Raw genomic sequence first — 20,092 nt, 5'->3', positions numbered from 1 at the left:
CCGATCCTAGCCAAGAGGGCAGCGTGGTTTAGTGGCTAGAACACGGGTCTGGGCGTCAGCAGGGCCTAGGTTCTAATCCCAGCTCTGCCCCATGTCTGCTGTGTAACCTGGGGCAAGTCACTTAATTTTTCTGGGCCTCAGTTCCTTCATCTGTAAAATGGAATTTAGAGCGTGAGCCCCATGTGGGACAGGGACTGTGTCCAACCTGATTAACTTCTATCTACCCCAGTGCTTAGAGCAGCGCTTGGCACATAGTAAGCGCTTAAGTACCGTTATTATTCTAGCTTTGGGGATGATGGGGCCAGCATCTACTGGGTTCCAGCTGTGGGGCAATGGGGCTGGTGTCCAGCTACAGCTGTAGGGGGAAGGAGGTGGGTGCCTTCAGAGTCCAACTGGAGGGGATGTGAAACCATTGTCACCCCTACTACTCATTGGGGCCAGGCTCTAGCCTCACTCCCCACAGTCTTCCACTAGACCTGAGAGCTTTGATCAGACCAGCCGCAATCAGGTCTATCTACACTGCCACCCCACCCTCACCTCGAAGTATTGGTCACATTGGTCCCTCTCAGGACCCCCCATTTCACCCTCTTCCCTTCCTTCTCAAACAACATCAAGTGCATAGTACAGTGCTCTGCACACAGTAAGCACTCAATAAATACGACTGAATGAACATCCACACCAACCCCAACACCAGTCCCTACACCGAGCCCTGACCCAACCCAAACCCACCCACCACCCCAATATTCATTCATTCAATCGTATTGGAGAAGCAGCGTGGCTCGGTGGAAAGAGCCCAGGCTTTGGAGTCAGAGGTCATAGGTTCAAATCCCGGCTCCCCAACTTGTCAGCTGTGTGACTTTGGGCAAGTCACTTAACTTCTCTGGGCCTCGGTTACCTCATCTTTAAAATGGGGATTAAGTCTGTGAGCCCCACGGGGGACAACTTGATTACCTTGTTTCTACCCTAGCGCTTAGAACAGTGCTTTGCACATAGTAAGCGCTTAATAAATGCCATAATTATTATTATTATTTCTTGAGCGCTTACTGTGTGCAGAGCACTGTACTACTAGACAGGTCGTACCAATACCATCCCCAACGCCAGTCCCAACCCAATCCCCAGCCCTGATCCCAACACCAGGGGCCTACGCCAAGCCCAACTCCATCACCATCCCCAAGCCTGACCTCAATCCCAACCACCACCCCAACGCCATCCCTGAACCCAACCTTAATGCCAGCCCCTACAGCCACCCTCTGGGTCCCTTCCTTTCCTCTTCTGGCTCCTCCACACCCGGATTCCAGGGGTGAGGGATTGAGAGAAGGGCGTGGGGCTGTCCTGCACCTGGCTGACTCACTCTTTATGGCCACAGTAGTTGGATGGGAGCTGGAGGCAGAGGCCAGGAGACACTTCCGCAACCAGGCGTCAGGCTGGCAGTAGGGCCGGCTTCCCCGAGAGAATTGCTCTAATTGCCACCCGACCACGGCCTTTAATCTCTGGACTCTTGGCCCAGGGTGCACAATCCCACACACACACACTGTACTCTCTCCCACCACCACCTGAGAAGACAGAGGGAGGAGGGAGGAGAGTAATGAGAGAGACCTCTGTGGTTGCCTAGTCCGCAGAGGTAATAATAATAATAATAATAATTGTGGTATTTGTCAAGCACTTACTATATACCAGGCACTATCCTAAGTGCTGGGGTAGATGCAGGGTAATTGGATTGGACAATGTCCCCGTCCCACATAGGGCTCCCGGTCTTAATCCCCATTTTCCAGGTGAGGCCCACATAGGGCTCCCAGTCTTAATCCCCATTTTCCAGGTGAGGGAACGGAGGCACAGAGAAGTGAAGTGACTTGCCCAAGGTCACACAGCAGACAAATGGCAGAGTCAGGATTAGAACCCAGGTCCTTCTGACTCCTAGGCCCGTGCTCTAAGCGCTAAACCACGGGGCTGGTGTCCCTGGGGTCCACTGTGGGAGTGATGGGGTCAGTGTCCCCGGGTTCCAGTTGTGGGAGCGATGAGGCCCCAGTACCCCCGGGTGAAGCCAACTGTGAGAAACAGCATGTCCTAGTAGACACAGCCCAGGCCTGAGAGTCAGAAGACCCAGGTTCTAATCCAGCTTCTTCCAACTGTCTGCTGTGTGACCTTGGGCAAGTCCCTTCTCCGTGCCTTGGTTACCTCATCTGTAAAAGGAGGATTAAGACTGTGAGCCCCATGTGGGACAGGGACTGTGTCCAAATCGATTTGCTTGTATTCACCCCAGAGCTTAGTACTGTGCCTGACATATAGCAAACGATAAATATCACAGTTATTATTATTACCACTCCCCCGATTCATTCGTTCATTCAATCAATCGTATTGAGTGCTTACTGTGTGTGAAACAGTGCACTAAGCACTTGGGAGAGTACAGTATAACAATAAGCAGATACATTCCCTGCCCTTAAGGAGCTTACCCCTCCCCTCTGCACGACCTCACCCCTCTAATGCTGTGTGGGAATCTCCCTCTCTGAGTCCCGGTTTCTCCCTTTGGGGAGAACTTCCCGTCCCTCCCGTTCCTGCCCCGGGGGGAGAAAGAGGGGGAGAAAGGGGGGTCTGGAAGGTGCTTTGAGCTCCTCAGGGAAGGCGCCGTCCGGGGAAGGTGTCATTAATGAGTCGCCCTAATCATCCCCAGCTCCGAATCGCCACCTCTTCTTCTCCCTGGGAGCGGACAGGGCCCGGTCCGGTCTGACTACGTCTGCCCCGCCCGCTCACTCGGAAAGGGTGACCTGAAAGGTTGCCACGGCAACGGGGCAGGAGGCGTGATCAAAGACCTCCCTGCTCCCAGCCCAAATTGGTTCGCAATTGACCCAAAGAGTCTGGTCTGTATGAGGCTGATGGGAGCCGAGGCACCCGGTGTACCCCGGTGCCAGCTGTGGGGGTGATGGGCCCGGTGTCCTCCGAGTGCCAGCTGTGGGGCCGGTCCTCTGCCTTCAGATTAGGGGGGGCGACAAAGCCGGTGCCCCTGGGTGCCAGCTGGGGGGACGATGGGGCTGGTGCCCCCCGGGTGCCAGCCGTGGGGGTGAAGCCATTGTCTCCCCCCACAGCTTGTTGCCAACTTGTACTTCCCAACCGCTTAGTACAGTGCTCTGCACACAGTAAGCGCTCAATAAATACAATTGAATGACTGAATTCCAGCCTCACTCCCCCCGGGTCCGACCAAACCTGGGAGCTTCCGAGGACCCCGATTACTCTATTTATTTTATTATTACTCTATTTATTTTATTTGTACATATTTATTCTATTTTATTTTGTTCATGTGTTTTGTTTTGTTCTCTGTCTCCCCCTTTTAGACTGTGAGCCCACTGTTGGGTAGGGACTGTCTCTATATGTTGCCAACTTGGACTTCCCAAGCGCTTAGTACAGCGCTCTGCACACAGTAAGCGCTCAATAAATACGATTGATTGATTGATCGATTGATGGGCCTGAGCCGCCCCTCCCCACGTTCGCTGCATCCTGCCAGGGCCCAACTTGGAGCGGGAGCCTGGGGGTCCTGAGTGGTGGGATTCGGCCGGCCCGGAGCCCCCTCTCCAATCTGGGAGCAGAGTCCGAGCTGCTCCGCGGGCACCCGACGGCAGCCTCAGCACAGCGCCGAGCCGCCGCGCCAGATAAGGGCGACCCTTTGGACTCCACCATGAGGGGCAGAGGCCGGCAGATCAGAGGCCGGGCCATCACCCTCCCTGCGGACCCGAATCTGATTAGCTTGTCTCTGCTCCAGCGCTTAGTGCAGTGCTTGGCACTTAACAAACCCCACATTATTATCATTATTATTATTATTATTCAATCGTATTTATTGAGTGCTTACTGTGTACTAGTACTCTATTTATTTTATTATTACTCTATTTTATTTGTACATATTTATTCTATTTATTTTATTTTGTTAATATGTTTTGTTTTGTTCTCTGTCTCCCCCTTTTAGACTGTGAGCCCACTGTTGGGTACGGACTGTCTCTATATGTTACCAACTTGAACTTCCCAAGCGCTTAGTACAGTGCTCTGCACACAGTAAACGCTCAATACAATTGAATGAATGAATGAATGAATGAATGAATGAATGTGCAGAGTACTGTACTAAGTGCCTGGGAAAGTACAGTACAGCAATAATAATAATAATGGCTTTTATTAAGCACTTACTATGTACAAAGCACTGTTCTAAGCGCTGGGGAGGTTACAAAGTGATCAGGTTGTCCCACAGGGAGCTCGCAGTTTAATCCCCATTTTCCAGATGAGGTAACTGAGGCACAGAGAAGTTAAGTGACTTGCCCAGAGTCACACAGCTGACAATAAAGAGAGACAGTCTACTACTACCACTACGACTACTTCTATTACGGTACCTAGTACAGGAGAGCGCTTAGAACAGTGCGTGGCACATAAGAAGCGCTTAACAAATACCATAATTAACACAGCGCTTAGAGCAGAGCCTGGCACAAGACTGCAAGCCGGTTGTGGGCAGGGATTGTCTCTCTTTATTGCTGTATTGTACTTTCCAAGCTCTTAGCACGGTGCTCTGCACACAGTGAGCGCTCAATAAATACGATTGAATGAATGGAGGAGTGAATGACAACTACTACAATATTATTATTACCGACCTGCCCACCCTGAGGGGGTGCCAGCCAAGAGAGATCGATGCCAATACTGGATCAATATTACGGTAGCCCCCTATAACTCCTGGAGCGCCCCGTGACTGCCCTGGAGGGGCAATGGGGATGGGGAGGGGGAGTTCTATCTACTCCGCGATGTAGGTGCCCGGAAGTATAGTCGGGGAAATGGGTTGGGACGGGGGCAGTGTGTAAGTTGCCAAGTGGCACTGGCTCCCAGGAGCCGGAGCGCGCCCTGTCCCGCGTGGGAGGAGCATTACGGTGCCCCCGCCCCGTTTCTCCCTCCCTCCCGGGGCCGGGGCCTCTCTCCGGGGCTCGAAGGGCTGCTCTGTCCGGGTCCCTGTCCCAGTGTCCCTGTCGCTGTCCCTGCCCCTGCCCGGGCCCCTGAAGCGGTGGGACGTCCCGGCCCCAGACCCAAGGGAGAAGAGGAGCCTCTGCCATCGGATCCGGGACCCGGACCGTGCAAGGAAGACGAGGAGGAGGAGGAGGAGGAGGAGGAAGAGGAGAAGAAGCAGCTCTAAGCAGAGACCCAGCTGTGGGGGTGCAGGTGAGAGAGTGGGGCCGGGCTGGGGGCTCCGAGGGGGAGGGGGCACGGTGGGGTGGCGTTGGGGCAGGAGAGGCTCCCCTGTGCGGGAGTGTGATGGGGGTGAGGGGCAGCAGGGGACTCTGGAACGGTCGATGGTGGTGATCCGGGGTGGGGGGCGCGAGGGGCATGTGCCAAGGATCGGTGCCCCCTACCTCCGCCCGGTCCGGCCACTTCCGACGGACCCAGGGAGGCTCGGATCCCCCGGGAGAGCTGGGGTCACTTCAGAACGCCCCCCCGCCCCCTCCCCTGGGTCAGTCCTGGGACTGACCATCATCCTGGGGGCCGGGACCTGATGAGCACAGCCCCCTCCCCCACGCCCCCGGTGCCAGGACGGGGACGGGCACCAACCTCGCTGCGGGGGCGACAGGACTCCCCCAGGGCTCTGCAGCCCCCGCCCCAGTGATGCCCGGGCCCGGCCGGCAGCCCAGCAACCCCGGACAGAGCCAGGTAGCTAGGCCGACCCCAGCCCTGACTTTGACCCCCGTTTTGCCGGTGGGGTCCCCCTTCCTCTTCCCCCTGCCCTCCGCCTGGCCTCGCCCCCCGCCCCCTCTAACTCCGGCTTCCCTCCTGCCCTGCAGCCGGCGGGGGAGGGTCGTGCGCCCCCCGCCCCAGCCATGCAGCCCCAAAGGTGACCCGACGGGAGGGGGATGCAGACCTTCGGCCCCCCGAATCAAGGCCCCCTGGTGCCGGGCCTCGTGGCTTCCCGCATCGAGACCTATGGGGGCCGCCGGGCCCCGCAACCTGGGGCCGAAGGGAGCCTTCAGCCGCGGGGGGACGTCCTGCAGGTGAGAACGAGGCCTGCTTCCCTCTTCCCTTCCCATCCCGACCCCCTTTCCTTCCCTCCCTTCCCCCCCAATCCCCTCTGAGGCCTGGGAGGGGCAGAGAAGGGCACAGGCAGAGCAGGGTGGACCCTCCCGGGCACAAAGCTCCTGTGTCCTTGCGCCGGACCGCGGGCCCTGAGCCCCTGCCAAGGGCACTGCCAGCTCAGGGTGTGGTCCGTGGCCTCCCCTGACACCTTTTCTCCCCAGGCCCTTGGGCAATGGGGGCCGGTGAAGAGTCTGTCCTGGTGATGCCCTGCCCCGGGCCCTTCGGCCCTGCCCTGGCAGGGCAGGGGTAGGGAGGAGGTTGACTCTAGAAGGGGCAGGGAGAGGGCAGGGACAGAGGAGAGGGCAGGGCAGAGTGGGGTCAGGGCAGGGACAGTTCAGGGACGATGGTTGGGAGGCGGGGGGCAGAGCAGGGGGAAGCAGTGTAGGAAGGGAGAGCAGGTTTTGGGTGCCCACTGTCTCCCGCACCCCTGGCCCCACGCCCCTGCAGCCCCCTCCGCGCTCTCGGGCCTGCAGCGAGCTAAGGACGGTAACTGGGGACACCGGCGCGGGCTGCAGGAATGTGACCGGACCTGCCTTGGGGGGTGGGGGGACACGAACCGGGGACACCGCTCCAGCGCCCCGCCCTCCCCGGCCAGGCGCGGCCACGCGAGGACTAGGGGCGCCCGTGGGGCCGGGGGGGAGCAGGTTGAACATGCGTTGGGGAACCCACGCGGCGGAACCGAGGAGGGGAAGGGGCTTGCAGAGACGAGGCCGAGGGAGTGTGGAAGACTCCCCCCTCTCTCCCGCGCGCGAGGGGGCCATGCGGGAGAGGCGCCACGCGTGGACGGGAGATGCGACCCTTTGAGGGCCCGGGGCTCCCCGCTCCCCTCCGACCCCGGGGCGGGATGCCAATCCCGACCCAGCCCGGGCTGCCCTGGCTGCGCCCCCTCCCCTCTCCCTGCGTGACTCAGAGCCAGGCCCACGGGAGGGGCCGCCGCGCCCCTCAGCAGAACAGGTTTGAGATGGCCAGGACGGCCCGCCCCTTCCCCTCTCTCCCTTCCCCCTTCCCCCTTCTCCCTTCCCCCTTCCCCCCTCCCCATCCCGGGCGCCCCGAGAACGGCCCCGCGCCCACCACCCGTCCCCCCGACCCCGCAGGACCCCGGGCGTCGACGCCTGCAGGACCTCGTGCTGTTCAACAAAGGCCCCGGACAGTCCCGCGGCCTGTCGCCGCTCAGGCTGAAGGAGCCGGAGCACGACCGAAAGCACGGCCACCTGTACGGGCCCGGCCCCCCGCACTCCCCCAAAATCAAGGTGCGGACCCCTCCCCCTTCTCCCCAACTCGCCAACCCAGCCCGGCCCCGGGAAGACCCCAGACCACCACCAGCCGACCTTTTAGACTGTGAGCCCACTGTTGGGTAGGGACTGTCTCTATATGCTGCCAACTTGTACTTCCCAAGCGCTTAGTACAGTGCTCTGCACACAGTAAGCGCTCAATAAATACGATTGATGATGATGATGATGACCTGAACCCTGGCACTGATGGCCCCCACTTGTGTCCTAAATTCCTCCTCGTGTCCCCCGCGCCTGCCAACCCTGACTCCTCCGGGAGGTAGTCCGGCCCCAGGGGGTGACCAGGGAATGACCCTTCCCCCCTGCCTCACCCTCTGCCGCAGAAGGTGATCCTCCCCCCGCCCCATTCATTCAATCTTATTTATTGAATAAGTAAGCGCTCAATAAATACGATTGAATGAATGAATGAATGAATTTATTGAGCGCTCACTGTGTGCAGAGCACTGTACTAAGCGCTTGGAAAGTGCAATACAGCAATAAAGAGAGGCAATCCCTGCCCACATTCCCCCCAGCCCACTGTTGGGTAGGGACTGTCTCTATATGTTGCCAACTTGCACTTCCCAAGCTCTTAGTACAGTGCTCTGCACACAGTGAGTGCTCAATAAATACGATTGATTGATTGATCCCTGGAGGTGACCCTTTCCCCGCCCAACCTCCCCACCCCAGAGGTGACCCCCTGAGTCACCTGAGTCACCCTCTGAGGTGAGAAGCAGCGTGGCTCAACGGCAAGAGCACGGGCTTTGGAGTCAGAGGTCATGGGTTCGAATCCCGACTCCGCCACATGTCTCCTGTGTGACCTTGGGCAAGTCACTTAAATTCTCAGAGCCTCAGTTCCCCTACCTGTAAAATGGGTATGGAGACTGTGAGCCCCACGTGGGACACCTTGATCACCTTGTATCCCCCCAGGGCTTAGAACGGTGCTTTGCACATAGTAAGCGCTTAACAAATACCATCATCATCATCATCATCACCCTCTCCTAGGCCCATCTTCCCCATCCCAGGAGGTGACCCTCCCCAGCAAATTCCCCCCAACCCTGAAGGTGACCCTGCCCCCGCCCAACTCCATCCCCAGGAGGTGACCCTCTCCTCGCCCCATCCCCCCTACTCCTAGAAGTGACCCTCCCCCGCCCACCCCCCACCCCCAGGAGGTGACCCGCGTGGAGCAGCTGCAGGCCCGACTACACACGTTCAGCATGTTCGGGATCCCTCGCCTGCCCCCCGAAGACCGACGCCGCTGGGAGATCGGGGAGGGGCGGGACGGCGGCTTGGCCGAGAGCTCCTGGAAGGAGCTGGTGGCCGGACACGAGGTGGGCACTGGACCCTAGGCCGCGTGGGAGGCGGGACCCCCTCCACGCCGGCCTCAGTGGGCCCCCGGCTGGGCAGGGGACGGTCAGGGGAGGGAGAGGGGGACAGAGTCCCGGAGGGGAGGGACCCTGGGAGCTGCCCCCTTCAAGACTGTGCACCCACTGGTCATTCATTCCTACCCGACAACAAGCTCACAGACTAGAAGGGGAGACAGACAACAAAACAAAACAAGTAGACAGGCGTCACTAGCATCAGAATAGATAAATAGAATTATAGCTATATACTCATCATTAATAAAATAAATAGAATAATAATTATGTACAGATATACACAAGAGCTGTGGGGCAGGCTCGCAGTCTTAATCCCCCTTTTACAGAGGAGGAAACTGAGGCACAGAGAAGTTAAACGGCTTGCCCAAGCTCACACAACAGACAAGGAGCCGAGCCAGGATTAGAGCCCGCCTCCTCTGACTCCCAAGCCCGTGCTCTTTCCACTAAGCGCTGACTGTGTGCAGAGCACTGGACTAAGCGCTTGGGAAGTCCAAGTTGGCAACATATAGAGACGGTCCCTACCCAACAGTGGGCTCACAGTCTAGAAAGGGGAGACAGAGGACAGAACAAAACATACTAACAAAATAAAATAAGTAGAATATGTACAAGTAGAGTAATAATAATAATAAATAATATTATAGAGTAACAATATTAGAGTAATTAAGAGTAATAATAACCAAAGCAGCACTGTTTCCCCCTTTTAGACTGTGAGCCCACTGTTGGGTAGGGACTGTCTCTATGTGTTGCCAATTTGTACTTCCCAAGCGCTTAGTACAGTGCTCTGCACATAGTAAGCGCTCAATAAATACGATTGATTGATTGTTGGGTAGGGACCGTCTCTATATGTTGCCAACTTGGACTTCCCAAGCGCTTAGCACAGTGCTGTGCACACAGTAAGCGCTCAATAAATACGATTGATTGATTGATTGATTGATTGAGCCCGCTGCTGGGTAGGGACCGTCTCTGTATGTTGCCAACTTGGACTTCCCAGGCGCTTACTGCACGCAGTAAGCGTTCAATAAATCCGATTGAATGAATGAATGCCCCCGCCCCCCGGGGTCTCCCCTCGCCCCCCACCCCCCGCCATCAGACCATGAGTCGGGAGCTGTGCCACCAGCAAGAGGCGATGTGGGAGCTGATCTCCACCGAGTGCATCTACGTGAGGAAGCTGAAGGTCATGACGGACGTGAGTCCCGGTTCCCCCCGGGCCCCGGCCAGCGCTTCCCCCTCCTCGCTCCCCCTGATCCCTCTCCCTCCTCCCCCCGCCACGACCTTCCCTCTCCCCCGGTACCCCTCAGCTTCCCTCAGCACCCCTTCCTCCTCCCTCTCTCCCCACTTCTCAATCAGTCAAGCAATCAATGGTACTAATTATTATTATTATTATTAATAATAATAATAATGGCATTTATTAAGCACTTACTATGTGCAAAGCACTGTTCTAAGCGCTGGGGGGATATAAGGTCATGAGGTTGTCCCACGTGGGGCTCACAGTCTTCATCCCCGTTTTACAGATGAGGGAACTGAGGCCCAGAGAAGTGAAGTGACTTGCCCAAAGTCACACAGCTGACAAGTGGCGGAGCCAGGATTTGAACCCATGACCTCTGACTCCAATGCCCATGCTCTTTTCCACTGAGCCACGCTGGTATTTGCTAAGCGCTTACTATGTGCCAAACACTGTTCTAAGCACTGGGGCGGATACAAAGTAATCAGGAGGTCCCACGTGGGGCTCACAGTCTTAATCCCCCTTTTACAGATGAGGTAACTGAGGCACAGAGAAGTTAAAAACGACTTGCCCAAGCTCACACAGCAGACAAGGAGCCGAGCCGGGATTAGAACCCACGTCCTCTGGCTCCCAAGCCCGTGCTCTTTCCACTAAGCCGCTTAGTGTGCACTCACTCCGTGCAGATTGCGGCAGATTGTGTGCAGATTGAAGCAGCGTGGCTCGATGGAAAGAGCCCGGGCTTTGGAGTCAGAGGTCATGGATTCAAATCCTGCTCCACCATTTGTCAGCTGTGTGACTTTGGGCAAGTCACTTAGCTTCTCTGGGCCTCAGGTACCTCATCTGCAAAATGGGGATGAAGACTGTGAGCCCCCCATGGGGCAACCTGATCACCTTGTAACCTCCCCAGTGCTTAGAACAGTGCTTTGCACATAGTAAGTGCTTAATAAATACCATTATTATTATTATTGTGCACTTCCTTTGTGCAGAACGCTGTACTAGGAGCTTGGAAGAGTGCAATACAATAGAGTTCGTAGACAAGATCCAGACCCCCACCGAGTTTACTACACTAACCTTCCCTACCCCAAGCTCCCTCCCATTAGCACCCCTTTCCAATCTCTCTCTAGGGGCTGACACAAGGGATGGGGAGGGTCGCGGGGGGTGGGGACCAGAGCTCTGAGGAGGTGGTCCTCACGTACCCCCTACACTCTAGCTCCTAGCTGCCGGCCTGCTAAACCTCCAGAGAGTGGGGCTGCTGATGGAGGTGAGGGGCCGCGGAAAGGGGACGAGAGGGGAGAGGGGAGAGGGGAGGGGGTCGCAGGGAAGGGAGGAGCCGCGGCCGAGCCGTGGTCCAGACGCTGGGTGGGAGGGGGCGACGGCCCGAACTCCCCCCACTCCCGTCCCCCCGACCTCCTCTCCTCAATCAATTAATTAATGATATTTATTGAATACTTACTATGAGCAGAGAATTGGACTGAGAGCTGTCGATCAAAGAAGCAGCATGGCCTATAATAATAATAATAATGATGGTATTATTATTATACTGAGAGCCAAGCTAGCTCTCTTCCCCCCTTCAAGGCCCTGCTGAGAGCTCACCTCCTCCAGGAGGCCTTCCCAGACTGAGCCCCTTCCTTCCTCTCCCCTTCATCCCCCCTCTCCATCCCCCTCATCTTACCTCCTTCCCTTCCCCACAACGCCTGTGTATATGTATATATGTTTGTACATATTTATTACTCTATTTATTGTACTTGTACATATCTATTCTATTTTTTTTATTTTGTTAGTATGTTTGGTTTTGTTCTCTGTCTCCCCCTTTTAGACTGTGAGCCCACTGTTGGGTAGGGACTGTCTCCATATGTTGCCAATTTGTACTTCCCAAGCGCTTAGTACAGTGCTCTGCACATAGTAAGCGCTCAATAAATACGATTGATGATGATGATGGTATTTGTTAAGCGCTTACTATGTGCAAAGCACTGTTCTAAGCCCTGGGAGGATACAAGGTGATCAGGTTGTCCCACGTGGGGCTCACAGTCTTAATCCCCCTTTTACAGCTGAGGTAACTGAGGCACAGAGAAGCTAAGTGACTTGCCCAAAGTCACACAGCTGACAACTGGCGGATTAGGGATTTGAACCCATGACCTCTGACTCCAAAGCCCGGGCTCTTTCCACTGAGTCACACTGCTTCTCTAAAAAATTACTTCCGAGCCAAAGCCAGAAAACCTACTACATAAATTCTGAAAGAGCTGTAACAGTGACAAGAGCACGGGCTTTGGAGTCAGAGGTCGTGGATTCTAATCCCGTCTCCGCCACTTGTCTGCTGTGTGACCTTGGGCAAGTCACTTCTCTGTGCCTCAGTTACCTCATCTGTAAAATGGGGTTGGAGGCTGCGACCCCCATGTGGGACAGGGGGAGCAGCGCGGCTCAGTGGAAAGAGCACGGGCTTTGGAGTCAGAGGTCTTGGGTTCGAATCCCGGCTCCACCACATGTCTGCTGTGTGACCCTGGGCAAGTCGCTTAACTTATCTGAGCCTCAGTTACCTCATCTTTAAAATGGGGATTACGACCGTGAGCCCCACGTGGGACAACCTGATCACCTTGTATCCCCCCGGCGCTTAGATCAGTGCTTTGCACATAGTAAGCGCTTAACAAATGCCATTATTATTATTATTATTATTATTATTATTATTACAGGGATTCTTCCAACCTATGTTGTATCTACCCCAGCTCTTAGAACAATGCTGGGCCCATATTAAGCACTTTTAAAAATACCATTATTATTATATTATTGTTATTATTATGTCCCCCCACCCTCAGAGACCCCCCTTCTGCCCTCCCAGGTGCCCGCGGAGACCCTGTTTGGCAACGTACCCGACCTGATCCGCGTCCACCGGCGTTTCTGGGAGGAGGTGCTGGGGCCGATCCTGGAGGAGACACGGGAATCTGGTCAGCCTCTGGATCCGTTGAGTCTCCAGGACGGCTTCCTCACGGTGAGGAAGGAGGAAAGGCAAATCTCCACCTGTGAGGGAAGCAATAAGCCAAAGCCTCCGTGGACTGCTGGGACAGCCGGGGTCCAGCTTTTCGACCTTCAGACATTATAAGGGGGAGACTCTATCATCAACCCACCCCTCAGGATAATAATAATAATAATAATGGCATTTATTAAGCGCTTACTATGTGCAAAGCACTGTTCTAAGCGCTGGGGGAGGTTACAAGGTGATCAGGTTGTCCCAAGGGGGGCTCACTTTTAATCCCCATTTTGCAGATGAGGTACCTGAGGCCCAGAGAAGTTAAGTGACTTGCCCGAAGTCACACAGCTGACAATTGGCAGAGCCGGGATTTGAACCCATGACCTCTGACTCCAAAGCCCGTGCTCTTTCCATTGAGCCGCGCTGCTTCTCTCCCTCCTCCTCCTCATCATCATCAATCGTATTTATTGAGCGCTTACTATGTGCAGAGCACTGTACTAAGCGCTTGGGAAGTACAAATTGGCAACACATAGAGACAGTCCCTACCCAACAGTGGGCTCACAGTCCTCCATTTTTTCCGGATCCCAGGAGACTTGAGGGTGATGTCACAAACCAGGCCGGTCACCCCTTGCTCTGCTTTTTTTTTAAGAAAAGGTATTTATGATTAATTCATTCATTCAATCAATCGTATTTATTGAGCGCTTACTGTGTGCAGAGCACTGTACTAAGCGCTTAACCTCTTCCTATGTGCCAGAAGCCATACTAAAAGTCGGGGGAGATATAAGCTAATTAGGTTGGACACCGTCCACGTCCCACGTGGAACTCACAGGCTTAATCCCCAATTTACAGATGAGGTAACTGAGGCACAGAGAAGTGGGACTGTCCATGTCCCACATGGAACTCACAGTCTTAATCCCCAATTTACAGATGAGGTAACTGAGGCACAGAGAAGTGAAGTGACTTACCCAAAGTCACACAGCAGACAGGTGGCGGAGCTGGGATTAGAACCCAGGTCCTTCTGACCCCAGGGACCGGGCTCACCCCCACCTCCTCCTCACCCTCCTCGGGGGAGTGGAACTCGAGCATTCACAAGTCCCCACCCCCACCCCGCCGGGGGGGTCTCTCCGCAGTTTGGGGAGCGCTTCTCACCCTACGTGCAGTATTGTCTACACGTGAAACGGACCATGGAGTTCGCCCGTCACCAACAGGAACACAATTACCTGTTCCAGACCTTCGTGAAGGTAAGGACGGGGCGGCAGGGCCGAGGGGGGAGGCGGGGAAGGGGTGTCCCCGGAAGGTGGGCCCCCTTTTCTCCTGTTGGTAACGTCGCGGCCCGGCGCCCGGCCCGCAGTGGTGTGAGAAGCACAAGCGTTCCGGCCGGCAGCAGCTCGGCGACCTCCTCATCAAGCCGCAGCAGCGCGTCACCAAGTACCCGCTGCTGCTCCGGGCGGTCTTCAAACGGAGCCCTGACCCCCGCCAGCGCGAGGCCTTGGGTGCCATGGTGAGCCCAAGGCCAAGGGGCATCCGCCGGAGGCCTGGGGGGAGGCGGGCTCGTAGCTGGAGGCTGGTTGGGGAGAAAGCGGGGGAAGGGGAGCGGGCTGGTGACAGGGAGGGGCTGGAAATAGCGTGGGGGGCCCGAGACTGGGGGTCCGGGTGCACAGAAGAGAGGGGAGGCCGGGGGGCCGGCGCCAAGGCGCACAGTGGAGAGGGGAGGCCGGGGTCCGGCGCCAGGACGCACAGTGGAGAGGGGAGGCCGGGGGGCCGGCGACAGGGCGCACAGCAGAGAAGGGTAGCGAGAATCCGGGACCAGGGCGCACAGCGGAGAGGGAAGGCCGGGGGTCCGGCGCCAAGGCGCACAGTGGAGAGGGGAGGCCGGGGGTCCGGAGCCAGGGCGCACAATGGAGAGAGGAGGCCGGGGGTCCGGCGCCAGGGCGTACAGTGAAGAGGGGAGGCCGGAGGTCCGGCGCCACGGCGTACAGTGAAGAGGGGAGGCCGGAGGTCCGGCGCCAGGGCGCACAGTGGAGGGGGAGGCCGGGGGTCCGAGACCAGGGCGCACAATAGACAGGGGAAGCCGGGGGTCCGGGACCAGGGCGCACAATAGACAGGGGAGGCCGGGGGTCCGGGACCAGGGCGCACAATAGACAGGGGAAGCCGGGGGTCCGGGAGCAGGGCGCACAATAGACAGGGGAAGCCGGGGGTCCGGGACCAGGGCGCACAATAGACAGGGGAAGCCGGGGGTCCGGGACCAGGGCGCACGGTAGACAGGGGAGGCCGGGGGTCCGGCGCCAGGGCACACAGTGGAGAGGGGAGGCCGGGTGTCCGGCGCCAGGACGCACAGCAGAGAGGGGAAGCGAGAATCCGGGACCAGGGCGCACAGCGGAGAGGGAAGCCCGGGGGTCCGGCGCCAGGGCGCACAGTGGACAGGGGAAGCCGGAGGTCCGGAACCAGGGCGCACGGTAGACAGAGGAAGCCGGGGGTCCGGGACCAGGGCGCACGGTAGACAGGGGAGGCCGGAGGTCCGGCGCCAGGGCACACAGTGGAGAGGGGAGGCCGGGTGTCCGGCGCCAGGACGCACAGCAGAGAGGGGAAGCGAGAATCCGGGACCAGGGCGCACAGCGGAGAGGGAAGCCCGGGGGTCCGGCGCCAGGGCGCACAGTGGACAGGGGAAGCCGGAGGTCCGGAACCAGGGCGCACGGTAGACAGAGGAAGCCGGGGGTCCGGGACCAGGGCGCACGGTAGACAGGGGAGGCCGGAGGTCCGGCGCCAGGGCGCACAGTGGACAGGGGAGGCCGGGGATCTGGGGCCAGGGCGCACAGTGGACAGGGGAGGCAGGGGTCCGGGACCAGGGCGCACAGCGGAAAGGGGAGGCCAGGGGTCCGGGGCCAGGGCAGGCATTGGAGGTGGGGGAGTGGGGAGGCCGGGACGAAGTGGAGCCCCCGAGCGGAGCCGAGCCCGTGGCGCCCGCAGATCTCGGCGGTGGAGTCGTTCCTGCACCACATCAACGCCCAGGTGCGCCGCGGGGAGGACCAGGAGAACCTGGCGGCGGCCGCCCAGCGCATCGGGCCCTACGACGTCCTGGAGCCTTCCAGCGAGGAGGTGGAGAAGGTAACGGGAGAACCGGGACGGGATCGGGATCCGGGACCGGGAGCGGAGGAGCCGGGAGGCAGGTGGAGCGCTAAGGAGCATCCTGCAAGGATCCTCGGGATTTTCCCGGGGGTGGGGGAGGGATCCCAGGAGCTCTCCGCTCCTCGCACCCAGTTGAGGCCCGTTGTCCCAGCTCCTCTCTCTCCTAGAAACTTCGTCCCTTTTCCGTGCTGGACTTGACCACGCCCATGCCGGGGACCACTCCTCACTGCACGCGGCAGCTGCTGATGGAAGGGGCCGTTCGCATGAAGGAGGGTCGAGAGGGCAAGGTGGGGGCTGGGGGCAGCGACTGGGGGGGGTGCAGAGAGGGGTCCTGCCCCCCAACCCCTCCCCAAGAAAGATCGTGCTCTCTGCCCTCTCTACAAGCCCGACTCTCCCTCTCCCGCCCCCCAGGGAAAGTGGGCCGCTGGAGCTGTCCCAGGGGACAGACCGCCCGGTCCGTCCGGGCTGGCTGGATGACCTCTGGAGGACCTGCCTTGCAGGCGGGAGGGGGGGAGGGGGTCCCTGTTGCGGTATGAAACTGATGCGTGGGCGTGCGGGCGCACCCTGACCCTCACACTCCCCCGGCCCCTCCAGCTGGACGTGTACCTGTTCCTCTTCTCGGACGCCCTGCTGGTCACCAAACGGCAGCGGAAAGCCGAGCGGGCCAAGGTCATCCGCCCTCCCCTCATGCTGGAAAAGCTCGTGTGTCAGTCCCTCCGCGACCCAAGTACGGGCCTCCACCCGAGTCGCCCCCAGACGACCCCTCCCACTCCACCCCAATCTTCCAACCCTGCCCCCCAACAATCCTCCGACACAGCCCCATCCTCCAGACGTGGCCGTGCCCAGGCCCCATCCCAACTCCCCCGGCCTCAATCCGAACCTCCGGACACGGCCCTCCCCAATTCCCCAATAAAGCCCTAAGTGCAGTGCTCTGCACACAGTAAGCGCTCAATAAGTACGATTGAATCAATGAATCCCCAGCCCCCCAACCCTGATCCCACCCAATCCTCTGTCTCTGAGCTAGCCTCTTCCCTCTCCCTCCTCCCCGGCTGGCTGGGCAGGTGGGAGGACCACAGACAGACACACATGCACACGTTCTGTCCCAGACAGCTTCCTGCTGATCCACCTGTCAGAGTTCCAGTGTGTCTCCAGTGCCCTCATCATGCACTGCCCTACCTCCTCCGTCAGCCAGCAGTGGCTGGAGAGGATCCAGGAGGCCCAGGTATGGGAGCGGACCGCGGATCCCCCCAAAAATGACATACATGGATTCTAGCCCAGAGGGAGTCGGGGGTGTCGGGAGGAGACTAGGGCCCCTAGACCCAGACAGATGCAGACAGACCCTGGTCATTCTGGGCACCAGACCATCCCCAGTTGTGCACTGGCTATCCCAGGATTCTTCTACCAACCTGTGAGTCACGGAGGGCTTCCTGAAGAAAGGGGACTTTGCCAAGGATGACAGAAAAATAATAACAATAACAGCAACAATAGTAGTAATAATAACAGGGCACTTACTCTGTGCCGAGCCCTGTACTAAGTCCTGGGGTAGATAAATAAAATCAGATCAGAGTCAAAAGGGGGAGGGAGAAGAGTATTTAATTCCCATTTTACAGTTGAGGAAACAGAGACGCAAGGAGTGAAGTAACTTCCCTTTAGTTACTCAGTATGCACGTGACACAGCCAGAATTATAACCCAGGTCCTCTGACTCGAAGCCCCATGCTCTTTCCACTAGGCCACGATGCAGAGGAGGCGGGGAGGAGGGAGGTGGTTGGGGGGGAGGGGGGGAGAGAGAGAGAGAGAGAGAGAGAGAGAGAGATGGGGTGCTTAGAACCTCTGCCCCTTAACCCCCACCCCTGCCCTGAGTTTGGCTTTCCCTGGCTCCCTGGCAGGTCACCCTGCAGAAAATGAAGGCAGAGGAATACGTGCAACAGAAACGGGAACTCCTGGCTCTTTACCGGGACACGGAGTGCCCAAGCCCCAGCCTCCTGACCTCCCCAGACGCTTCCCAGAGCAGCATTGAGGAGCCCAGCCCGGAGCCCAGGTTGGTAATAATACCATGGTATAATGGAAATAATACCATCCTCGTTATATTATTGTTATTCTGCCCTCCGCACCCCACTCCTGACCCCTCCCCCCGGCCTGGGGACCCCAGGGGGGCGGGGGGATGACCCCGAGATTGGGAGGCAGGGGCAACAGGGGCACCTCGTGGGCACAGGGGTGAGCAGACCAGCGTGCTCCTCCTCCCTGCAGGACAGCCGGGTCCTCCCCGACAGTGCCCCTGCTGCTGGTGACGGACCTCACTGAGGAGCCCCCCACACCGGACGATGGCTCCGACGCCGGCTATGGGACACTGGTCCCACGCTCGCCCAGGTCGCCCCCTCCCTCCTTAGCCATGAGCCACCGGCGCCGGGCCGCCCTCCGCCGGGACCCTCGCCTCACCTTCTCCACCATGGACCTGCGGGACGTCCCGCGGCGGCCCCGGAGCGCCCGCGCCCACGACCCCCAGCGCCGCAGCGCCCCAGACCTGCCCGACGGGGTCCTCGGGGAAGGCCGCATGGCCTGGTCCGATGACGACGATGAGGGCGAGGACCAGGAAGAGGAGGAGGAGGAGGAAGAGGACGAAGATGTGGTACTCCAGACCCTGCACCGCGCTCGCCTCCGGAGGCAGTTCACCGGGTCGTCGGTGCCCTCGCCTGCTGACTCGGCCAGCGGGAGCCCCTGGGCCTCAGAGGAGGAGAAAGAGGAGCAGGAGCGGGAGGAGGAGGAGGAGGAACGAGGAGGAGGAGGAAGGAGGCCCGGGCGCTCGCCCTCCCCGCGGCCCCTGCGGGCCGAGGACATGCTGCGGGAGATCCGGGAGGAGCTGGCCGGCCAACGCATCGAAGGGCAGGCCGAGCCGGCCAAGGGCAGTCCCCGAAAGCTCACTCGGGCCCAGCTGCAGAGGATGCGCCGAAGCCAGATCATCCAGCTGGACAACACACTGACCGTCTCGTAAGCACCAGCCAGGGGGTACCGGGGGAAGCGGGGGGAAACCAGGGTGTCAGGGAGGAGAGAGGCCACCCCCAGTCCCCATCATCACAGACATTTTAACTTTTGCCCCCTCGTTATGGCCTACTGACCTTTGATTCTCTGTCTCTCTGCCTCTTTGTCTCTCTCTCCAGGGAGGTGTAGCCCTCCCAAGGGCCCCCTCGACGTCCAGCTGGGTGGAGGCCCGGAGGCCCCACGTCCCTTCCAGGTCCCTCGGCTGGAGCCAACGCTGTATATCTCTGTACCATGTACACTGCCCCAGCCTGGGGCTGGGATAAAGCGGGATGGAAAAGTTGCTGGGCTCCTGTGCAATGAAGAACGGGCGGGCCAAGCAAGGGGGACAAAGTTGGTCCCCAGAACAACGGGGGAGGCCAGCACTGGGCAGCACCGCCTGGTCTGACACTGCACGTGGTACTGGCTCTTAAACTGGGGCCAGACTTGCCAAAGCTGAAACAGATGGAATAATGTCGCGATCTCACCAAAGCCAGCCCCTGAGGCAGAAGAGTGTGCGTCTGGCTCAGCGCTAAATCCAAAAGCTGTGGAGTTAATTGGAACATCCTGGAGAGGTCTCTCTGGAAAGCCCTCCTGGCAGAAGGGTGTGGTTTTTAGAAGAGTTTTGGAGGAGGAGGGAGAGATTTGATGAAGAAATGGGGAAGGTCAGCAGGACTGGGCATGGGGCATGGGCAGAGTCCACCGGGGACAGTGCAAAGATAAGTGAAAAATTCCGCTCAGTGGCACAACTACATCATTGAATTGTAAATTGTCGGCTGTTCTGGGTAGAGGAGAAGGAAAGGTCAGGCCACAGCTGCGCATCCTGGGAGTGAGTCAGAGTAATTGATTGATTGAGCCCTGTGGAGGCTGACTCCCATCAACATCAGTATTCGCTGAGCACCTTCTGGAAGCCTGCTGGGGGCAAAGTGCTGGATTTCGACTCCCCGTGAACGTACAATAAAAGTACGTGCGATCCCGTCCCTCGAGGAGTTTACGGTCCTGTGACGGGGGCGGAAAAGAGTGGGTGATCCTGCCGAAGGC

At 58.4% G+C, this 20,092-nt stretch overlaps 1 protein-coding gene across 1 annotated transcript; it reads left to right on the top strand.

The window, feature by feature from the left end:
- The first annotated feature begins 5,802 nt into the window (after positions 1-5,802).
- PLEKHG6 (pleckstrin homology and RhoGEF domain containing G6) lies at positions 5,803-19,028 on the top strand. Its single transcript, XM_038767840.1, has 14 exons — positions 5,803-6,002; positions 7,179-7,334; positions 8,519-8,680; positions 9,819-9,914; positions 11,161-11,211; positions 12,784-12,933; positions 14,043-14,153; positions 14,264-14,413; positions 15,880-16,017; positions 16,206-16,325; positions 16,633-16,765; positions 17,145-17,260; positions 17,926-18,077; positions 18,287-19,028. The coding sequence occupies exons 1-14, from the start codon at positions 5,865-5,867 to the stop codon at positions 19,026-19,028; spliced, it is 2,415 nt and encodes an 804-aa protein (XP_038623768.1). The 5' UTR covers positions 5,803-5,864.
- The last annotated feature ends 1,064 nt before the right edge of the window (positions 19,029-20,092 follow it).

Source organism: Tachyglossus aculeatus, chromosome 27 (genome assembly GCF_015852505.1).
Source record: "Tachyglossus aculeatus isolate mTacAcu1 chromosome 27, mTacAcu1.pri, whole genome shotgun sequence".
NCBI lineage: Eukaryota > Metazoa > Chordata > Mammalia > Monotremata > Tachyglossidae > Tachyglossus > Tachyglossus aculeatus.
The sequence above is the reverse complement of the archived record's forward strand: the minus strand, read 5'-3'. Positions and strand labels throughout refer to the sequence as shown.